General features: G+C 42.8%; 1 protein-coding gene across 1 annotated transcript in view; it reads right to left on the minus strand.

Annotated features, from left to right (window-relative positions):
• The window catches only part of CHD1L (chromodomain helicase DNA binding protein 1-like), a 22,868-nt gene extending 13,504 nt beyond the window's left edge, over positions 1-9,364 (minus strand). The window contains exons 1-8 of the mRNA XM_009998257.1: positions 9,334-9,364; positions 8,743-8,855; positions 7,874-7,980; positions 6,246-6,360; positions 4,697-4,728; positions 2,480-2,561; positions 1,091-1,253; positions 596-751 (exon numbers count right to left, since the gene is read on the minus strand). Coding sequence (XP_009996559.1) covers positions 596-751; positions 1,091-1,253; positions 2,480-2,561; positions 4,697-4,728; positions 6,246-6,360; positions 7,874-7,980; positions 8,743-8,855; positions 9,334-9,364 — 799 coding nt within the window. The remainder of the gene's footprint in view (positions 1-595; positions 752-1,090; positions 1,254-2,479; positions 2,562-4,696; positions 4,729-6,245; positions 6,361-7,873; positions 7,981-8,742; positions 8,856-9,333) is intronic.
• Between the last annotated feature and the right edge of the window lie 252 nt (positions 9,365-9,616).

Genomic DNA, 9,616 nt, shown 5'->3' on the forward strand with positions numbered 1-9,616 from the left:
CAGAGCACTGGCAAGACATACAATGTGGTATGCATAGATGTAAGAGGAGGAATTCAGACAGAAGCAAATATTTTCTCTCTCATACTTCAAGATGCTTTGTTACAGTCAGTTCATATGCAAAGTGACAAGGAGCAAGCTATTATGGTAAGGGTCTGTGGCTGCATTGTCTATATGGCCCTGTGGTTTCCCAAGAAACCCATGTCTGCATCCAGTAGATTTAAATTTGCATTATAGCACATGTGCTATTATTGAAAAGTTTGTAGAGATCCACAGATCCAAAATTTCTTGTACCACCCTTTTGTTTGACCACATAAACATGCAATAGGAGCAGGATTACCTTGTGATAAGTATTTCCAATTACAGGCTGACCCAAAGCAGAATCCCAAAGCTGACCATCACTAGCTCTGCAACAGCTCAGCTCTAGATTCATGTGTCTCTTATGACAAGCTAAAAACACAGATCAAGCAGCCCAAAACACTGAATTTGGCATGTTTGTTCTACGCATATTGTGCTTCACTAAAACAGTGCACAGATTTACAAAACTAATTCATTTTGGTTTTAAAATTAACTGACAGGATTCAAAACACTCAGTTACCTAGATCTTTAGTCAAAATGGCCTTGTAGTATTTCCTCTGCAGAGCTGACATTCCATGGTACAGAACCACTTCCACCTTCTTTGGCAGCTCAGCAGCCACCTCAGATTTGACTCTTCGAAGCAAAAATGGCTGCAGAAGACTGTGCAATTCTTTGGCTGTGCAGAGGCAGGGAAAAAGAAAAGAGATTACTGCATTAAATGTAAGAAATTTATACAGTACCTTCACAACTATATTTTTAAAATAAATTTATAAGGAACCTTACACCTATCAGTGAAAAGATTCAAGCCAAATTTTACAAACAGAGAACTCAAAACATAGCTGCTTATCTGAAATACTTAAGAGCTACATTAAGGTAAGTAATCCTTACTTTCAGTGGCTTTGTTTTAAAGCTCATCAGCATTGAGAGAAAGCAAATGAAGAGGACACAACATGCCTGCTTCCTAGTCAAGATAACAGTTGGTTCTAACTGAAGTTCAGTGTTGCTTATTACTGACCTGGCTCACTCTCCTTTTCAATCCCTTGGTAATACTCAACAAACTCCTTCACTTCTTCCCTAGGAAAGATATCAGGCTCAATAAGGCTGAGTAAGGAGTACAGTTCCTGGAGGCTGTTCTGGATTGGAGTGCCTGTGAGTAGCAGGGTGAAGCCTACTGAGAACTGAAAGAACCAGCAATAAAACAAAATTATCAGGAGAAAATAGCTGAAATTAGAAGTTACTTAACATACAACTACACCCACACCACTCTTAAGCTTTACCTAAAGATGACAGGTGGCACAGAACTGCCCATAGGATGCTGCAAGTGTCTGCTGGAACAATCCAACAAAAGGAACAGTGTGACAGTCAAACAACTCCACCCAACCGACTAGGATGGCACCAACACAACCGAGACTGTGCAAGCAAAGTAAAAACAAAGTGCAAAACTGACACCATTAAAATTCTCAGACCTGTGCTCTCTAGAGCCTAGTACTGCCTACTCAGTGTTAGGTAATGATGACTGGAAAATGCTGTTGGAGTAAGACAGTGAAATGAAATTACAGAATACTACGATCCATTTCTATTTGCTGGCTAACTGACAAACACAGTAACATTATCTGATCCATGTTGCTAACACCTGTAAGGAGACTTGGGGAATATGGCTACCTTTGAAGAAATACAAGTCTTCTCTCATGTTTGGTCATAGAAAATACATTAGGAGAGCTAAGGGGAACCATGCCTATTTCTTTGTGACTATAACCAAAGTTCCTGAAATGCACACTATGTTCAGAAGATAGAAGACTTTCAGGAATTTAATTAAAAAAAATATGTTTAAAGGTACTGTAGTTCACTGCTGATGATGCCCAGATCTAATGCCCATGTTTCATTGCCATGACGACTGCAGCCTTCTCTCAGGCACTCTCTGTACCCTGGCAGAGTGATTTGGAAGCTTGCTCAATTCTGCTAATTTCAATAAACAAGAGTGGCTCCATTAAACGGGACTATGGAAGTCAATAGTTCATTACTCGAGGTCCCATGAACTAGGCAAAGATTCCTTCACCCTCCCAGAGCTGGAGATGGCCTATTGTTGCTTCGTATTGTCTTAAGTCAGCCAGATTTCTATCACTTCAGTAGCATAGCTGTGGTTCAGCACTATGTCTGTCTGCTCTACACTTTTAAGTCTCTCAAATTTCTCCAACGTGTCAAGCCCAAACACGAGAGAGAATGAGAGAGAAGCTCCAAATACTGCCCACCTCCACGCAAAGCCAACAAGATAGGCCTCTGTCTCCCACTAAATATGGGAATCTGTTCACCAACTATGACAGAAACTGGTTTTGGCTCAATCAAAGCAATAAACAGACAAGCAGAAAAAGTCTTCAGACACTAAAAGATAGATGAATTATTTTACCTCAGAAAGCGTCTTGTAAAGCAGAGAACTTTGATTTTTCAGTCTGTGAGCTTCATCCACAACCAAGGCAGCCCAGTTAAATCTGAAGAAACATAAAACAGCATTTTCAGTTAGGGGCTGACAATTCACTCTTGTAAGTACAAAAAGTCGGAAATAAGTGGTGGCTCTGAAGGGCTGGACTGGAGATGGTCCCACCCCACGAATGACAAGCAAACGTTACAAGTAGGATTGGAGGAATTTAGAAGTACTAGCTTTCAAGAGCCAACACAACTTCGTAACTGTAGGCAGCATAGTTTTTCTGAAATCAAAACTAAGTAAAATGCGCTTGAACTTCTGGCTTCTCTTGCCATCCCTGTTTCTATGGGGAAATTACATAAACACAAGTCAGTCAAACGCTTAAGGAGGTCTATGATTTGCAAAAAAAGAGACACAAAAACTAGGTCCCACCACTTATGCAAAAACCCAACAACTATGATGAGGGAGAAATGCCATTACAAGCCTTTTGCAAATCACCTAAGGCAGGAGCTTCAACTTGTTCTGAGCTTGATACAGATACATGCAGTGTCTCATCAAGTAATCTTCAGAATCACTGGTGATCTAGTAGATCCACACTAGGCTCAATACAAGCTCCAGATTTTTTCAGTCCTCAGTGTTTTTGCCTGCTTGTCACTTGGGTTTCAACTCCCACATCACAGAATGATTTCCACAGTCAAGTCTAGCTGATGGGTAGGCAGGGGACGGAAAGCATGACCCTTCAGTTTTTATTACCCACATGCCTCTCATTCTGGTGGAACAGAAGGGCAGAAATCACAGTGACCTGCATTCTCCTCACAGCTCTTCTGTTTCACTTCACTCCCCTCTTTGCTATTTAAAAGTGGCTCTCCATTGCCAGCACGGTCAAATGTCATTAATCTTATCCTACAGGCACAGCAACTGACTGGCACACGGGAGGCTTCAGTGTGAAGCACTGCAAAAGCTCATGTGCAGAGCAGAGTCTGATCTCTCAGGCATTAAATTAGAGCAGAGCTCTTGCTCAACTCATTTGTGCTGTTACACTGCTGGTAAGGAGTGGTGGTGGTGGGACATCTGATAACTCTTGACCTAACTTTACAAATGGTTTCAAATGCTCCTACACAGGACAAAGTACAAACGATTAGCAACCACTTTTTTCAGAAGGAATACTAGAGGACAAATAAGCCCCAAACTTGAGTGACACAGCTTTGAGGTTACATGCTTGCCTTTAAAGTAAGAAACAGCAATGGAGCTGAGGCTTCTGTGATACTAGGGCTAGTTATGTGCTTTCCCTGGGTATTACAAATCAGGGCTAAGCTGCAAAATAAGGGAAAACATACACAGCAGTGCAGGACATTATATGAAACTATAAGGACAGTATGGCCACAGCTACCTTTCATATGGCCTGGCTCCTATCTTGATGTGCTCATCCAGCACAACCTCCTATTTCCAGCAGCGGCCAAAGGCAGCTGCTTTGCAGACAGACAACAGGGCACCCACAGCAGGCCTGATTATTTAAGTGAGATGCAAAACGGTGTCAGTGGGAGTCCCTGGGTTTCTGCTCCTACAAAGATCCTGAGCCATTCTTAGTATCTGGCTGCTCCCAGCATTTGTTACACCACTAAGCACTATTGCAAAGTATTGGTGCTATTACTACACAGGAAATTCCTCCCAATTTTGTAAAACCCTGCATGAGCATGAGGATGCTTCCTATGGGCTGAACTTCAGCTGTGCAATCAGTTTTGCTAGAAAGCATAATGCTCCATAAACCCTCCATAGTTCTGATTAGTGGTAAGAGGCAATAAACTTCAAGATGTGGTACTAGCACATGATCACTACAGCATAATGGTCAATCTCATAAAATTTTGCATCTAATACCTTTATAATCTGAAGCTCTTGAAGAGCTCTAGTCTAAACATCAGCCTTCTGGACTGATGATAGTGTACTGCTATAAGCCCCTGTGCATCGTATTATTTTGAGATAATTGGCTTGAAAACTGCACTTGGGGGAAGTTCATGTATATCTCAGCTGACATTAGAGATTCTTCACTGAAAGCTGGTAAAGACAAAGCTCTAGTCACATGCAGAGAACACCCCTGGCCCTTGTGAAACAAGTGTGGGATCTCACAAACATACAAACGTACACTTTGGAAATCACTGACAGACATGCAGAATTTACTTTGAAAAAAATTAAAACCAGACTCACGATTTTAGAAATGCTGCATCTTTCAGACAGATCTGCAATGAAAGGAAATGAACCATGGTTTAAGACTTAAGTTAATACATCAGTTAAGAATCAGAGCATCTTTTTGTCTGCTTACAACTAGGGTGGAATGGAGGAGAGTGGAATGAAACCATTTATTATCCGAGGAAATTAACAGGACAGCTATTGTAACCACAAGCTCTTGTGATCTCCTACATTTTAACACTTGCCTGGCAAAACACCAGCAGTAGAACCTCAGAGAATTAATGGAAATTTATGCACACCAACAATGCTCTTCACTTCTGTAAAGTTTTACATCTCTTTCTCACTTAGTAAGAAACACCATACACAATTTTTTTTCACTCTAATCAAACATATGCTTCAGTGAGTTAATCTAAACTATAGCAATGACCTGACAGTATCTTAAAGTGTACGCATTGCTTGCCCAGCTTCAGATTCAGAGGAAGAGAAATAAAGTCACTTAAGAGAAATCCTTAAAAAGCACAACATTTTGCTATCAAAAGCAAAAGAGACAAGAACAATTCTAGCTAAGTGAGTATCTTGAAACAGTGGATCACTTTCTTGGATTTGCTTCAGCATCATATTGCTCCATTTATCACATTCAGGACAAGGGTTATCACTGCTACCCACTCCTGCTTGTGCAACACAGAAAAAGTTTCAGGTTCAAAGTGGTCAGCATAGGTCACACAATTCCCAGTGGGAAGAGACAGTAAAAAACTTGGAGAGGGAAAGCAAAAAGGCAAAGGGAAAGGAAGATCAGAAGGGGAATCAGGGAAGGAGCCATAGGAGAGGCTTTTCATCTAACGTCAAGTTGATGTGTTTGTTAAGAGATTGTTAAAATAAAAGTGTTGATATGAAGTTAGACCTGAGTGTGACTGACTCCTAAGAGAAAAATAAGGGCTTTTTCCCACTCCAGATAACTAAGGACCAAATCATGCAAGATACAAAGCAGTGACCAAAGAAGCAACTCTATTCTGGCTGGTTCCATTCACAGCAGGACAGGAAGTTCTCAGGCGTGCTCTGATCAGATTCAGCCCAAAGTCCTACCAACTGTAACAGGAACCTCACAACTTTGCAGTCCAGAAATAACAGTTTTGTCTGAGAAGGGTGTGCTGAAGAGGGCATGAAAAGGCAAACTCTTACTTCTAAGTGTCCTTGCATTGCCTGATCAACAGAATATTAATAAACATCACACATGTGTACACTTCTATGAAATGCTAAAGGTCTGTAAGGCACCAAGCAAAGACAATGCAGATAGCATTTAGCAGTAGTTAAGGATGGACATGTGTCTTTCTGCTTACTCGAGGTGTGATACAACTATGCAGTAAAGCTGGGGTTAGAATAGATTATCTTAGGGACACAAAAACTACAGCAACTTGGATCAGTTTGTGAAGTGGGTTACAGAGTAAAAAATCACTGAGGAAGGTCAGAGATGAGTACGGAGGACAAGGCATAAGCTCGCTGGTACAGAGAACAGAAAAGGAGAGGGAAAACTTAAGCCTTCCTTTCAAGTGACAAAAACATCACGTGCCTCGTAGGTTGTCAAAAGCACAGGGAAGTGAGATTGCTCTTTCATGTTCTGCTGCAGTTTGGGTCGTTCCTCCTTGTTGCCTATGTATGTCACAAAGGAAAGACCTGGAGCAAACCTGTGGTCAAGAGGAAGACAGAGAGAAAACAATCAGCCACACTAAGTCTTTCATGTGTTTATAACCCTGGACCCCATTATCAAGGACAGCTACTGCACAGATGATGAGAACCTCCTGTTCAAACACCTTGCTCTCCTGGGAGATGTAGCTGGATCTCAGCTTGTGAATCTCACCCCTTCCTGATTAATTTGCTTCTCAGGTTGGCACCTCAGCTCAGTTCTGGTTTGGACAAGTCCTAAAGAAACTGCATTCCCCAAGGTCTCAAAAGTCCAAGGCAGATGACTGAAAACCAGTTTCTTGGCCGACTTGTTACTTTTAACTGAAAAAGCTCATGAGAAGCAGGTGAATGAATACAGTTTGCCCAGCTGGGACCAAAGAATTGGCCTAAATCATGCTAAAATACAGGTAAACAATGTCTGCAGCAAAGACGTCTGTAGCCAGGGTCTGGCGGCCGGAAGATCTCGCGCTGTACAGAAAGACAGGGCTCCACGCCCCCCCCCGCGGTGATGTCACGGACGGATGTGACGTCACTCAGGCTATATAATACCAAGCCGCATGTTAATAAACGCCATTTTGCTTTCCACCACGTTGGTGCTTGTGTGCATGTGGCCCGAGCGACCAGGGGTTGGTCGCCGTGCCGTTACTGAACCAGGTCGCCCTTGCCTGCCAGAAGGCAACAGACGTCCAAGTCAGGGCCTCAATAATCTACCCTATTAATCAAAAAGCAGATATAACCAGTTCCATGGATGGAGAGTTGGGACCATAAAATTTTTCCCTCATTTAATCCCACCACCGATATTTGTCTAATGTTCCTTCTGGATAGCTGTTCACTGCTGATCTATGAAGGGAAGCACTTTCCCCCAGCTATTCCAACCAGGAGTCTATCCAAGTCAGGCCAGCTCACTTCAGAATGGAACCTGTATGACTTCAGATGCTGAGAGATAGCATCACCCAACGGCCACACAGACAGACTTCTGTTCCAATGTTTAACTTTCTGCCCCTTCCTCTTGAAAGGAATCTTTGGGCTCCAGCTTAAAAGTGTGTAAATTCTGGGTGTAGCAAATGAGCCCTCAGCACAGTCCTGGCACCCCAGAGAGGATGGGCTGCATGCATGGATGTAATGTATTTTGCATGCATGTGTGAGCATGCCAAGAAAGATACTATTCAGCCTGGGTCTTACCTTTCAACATACAGAATCCTGGCTGTCTTCAGCAGATTCTGCCTTAGAGAGGCTGAGCATGGAGAGTTACAAATCAATAAAAAGCAAGGAGCTAGTGGTGGCATTTGGACAGCCAGCCAGCACTGCAAGCTGGAGGAGCTCACATAAACCACAGCATTGTAAGGCTCACGAATTAACTGCATAGTCTGTATTGATTTGTTGGTTTAGTAGTTTCCCTTTTTGCTATTTTTTCCTATTGAAAGGAAGAAAATTGTTGGACTGAGCAAATTTTTAAAGAAGCTTTGTAACTTGCTGTGCAAAAATATGATGAGCCAGGCAGCTGTTGAAACTTACCTCTCCAATTCCTCCTTCCAGTTGCTCAGAACAGACAGGGGACAAAGTATCAGAAATCTCTCCTTGTCAGTTATTTTTTTTGTCAAATAAAGAAGTAGAGAAATAGTCTAGAAGGCAAGGAAAATATTTTATTTTATAACAAGGAAAGGGTTCAATCCAATAGCCTGAACCTGCTTAAACTGTTGACTCATTGAGCTTTGTAGCTAGTTCCCACAGGCTCATCAAATACTTATTGAGACCCACCATCAATGACAAAAAAGCTTAGATTCCAGAATGTGAACTTGGTATCTGCAGCCAATTTCCAAAGCCCTTTCTCCCAGTCACAAACAAGGTCTACCATGCACCACTTTCTGAAAGTACCAGTTTGTTATTTAAGACACACCAACTACCACCAGTCGAAGCAAAGCTCAAAGTCATTTTTCAGCAAGACTGAAACCCACTGAAAAACTTATCAAAAAACCCCACCACAAACCTGTGAAAAATTTACACTTGCAAGTTTTAATCCACGTGTGGACAAGCTCAAAAATCATCTTGGTGCGGATGCATCAACATAACATCATCCTCTCTGTACCCGATGTATATTGCACCTCCAACCCTGCACGCCATGAATTATGCATTAAGGTGTCTGTCTAAAATGACCACTCACCTTCTTCGAGTTAAATCTTTTTGGAGTGTTACTTAGGACTTAACAGTTATTTTAAGTGATTAAGAAATGAAAGAAACAATAAGCTCTCTCTCGAGCACAAACTCCAGGATGAGGCTGTTTAAACTCATCAAGCATTAGGGCGCTTTATCTTCCTCATCCTGCAGAAACACTAGGCTGAAAATAAAGAAGTGAGGCAAAGATAATTTTCTAGAAGAAAACAAACCTGACAAGTCTTCCCAAGACCCATCTCATCTCCCAGGATACAGCCATGCTGGACTTCGTGGCATTGCACCAGCCACTTTACACCTTCTATTTGATAAGGACGGAGCTGAATGCCTGGCAGGAAAAGCAATCTGTTAACATTTACACAGTCATCCAGTACACACTATACACACCTCGAAGCCATCAGAAACACGTCCTGCCCAGACCAGGCCATCCCAAGCACCTGCCTTACAGGAAAAGCACACCAGCTCTCAGCAGAAGCTGGTTTACTCTGCTGGAGAGCAGCAACTCGAGAGTTACAAGTGGTAACACTACATTAATCATATTCAGGAACTTGCACACACAAAAAATGCCCCAAGTCATTACAACGGCCTGTGAAAGGAACCTAATCTGATAATTAAGCTGCTACTTTGCATTCTTGAAAGACAGCTCGGTTTTCAGCTCCACCCTTTAAAATACTCAAGTACTAGACCCAGGGACGCGCTTTAGGCTACCAGAGCTGTTTGTAACAACCCACTATTGTATAATAATCGTTTCTCAGCGAGACGTTTTCCAGCTTTCCTGCCCTGCAGCTGGGGCAGACCTCAGTCACAGGCCACCGCAGCTAGCAGCACCACCGACATCCCCACTACGGACCACAGGAGGTATAAAAAAACCCCAACAAACAAGTCAAGTAGGAGCTCTCAAGATCTTTTCCTGATACCCGGACTCGAAGGCTGTGTGTTGTGAATGACCTCGCCCCACGGCCACCTTCTCCTCCCCGGGTAAACACGCGGGCTGAGCACCAGGAACTCACAGACCCGCACGGGGCTGAAAGCCGGGCCCTCCTGCTCCGCGGGAAAGCCCTCGGACACGTTCCCGCCCAACTCCCGGCC

This window comes from Chaetura pelagica, unplaced genomic scaffold, assembly GCF_000747805.2.
Source record: "Chaetura pelagica isolate M959 unplaced genomic scaffold, ChaPel_1.0 scaffold65, whole genome shotgun sequence".
Taxonomy (NCBI): Eukaryota; Metazoa; Chordata; class Aves; order Apodiformes; family Apodidae; genus Chaetura; species Chaetura pelagica.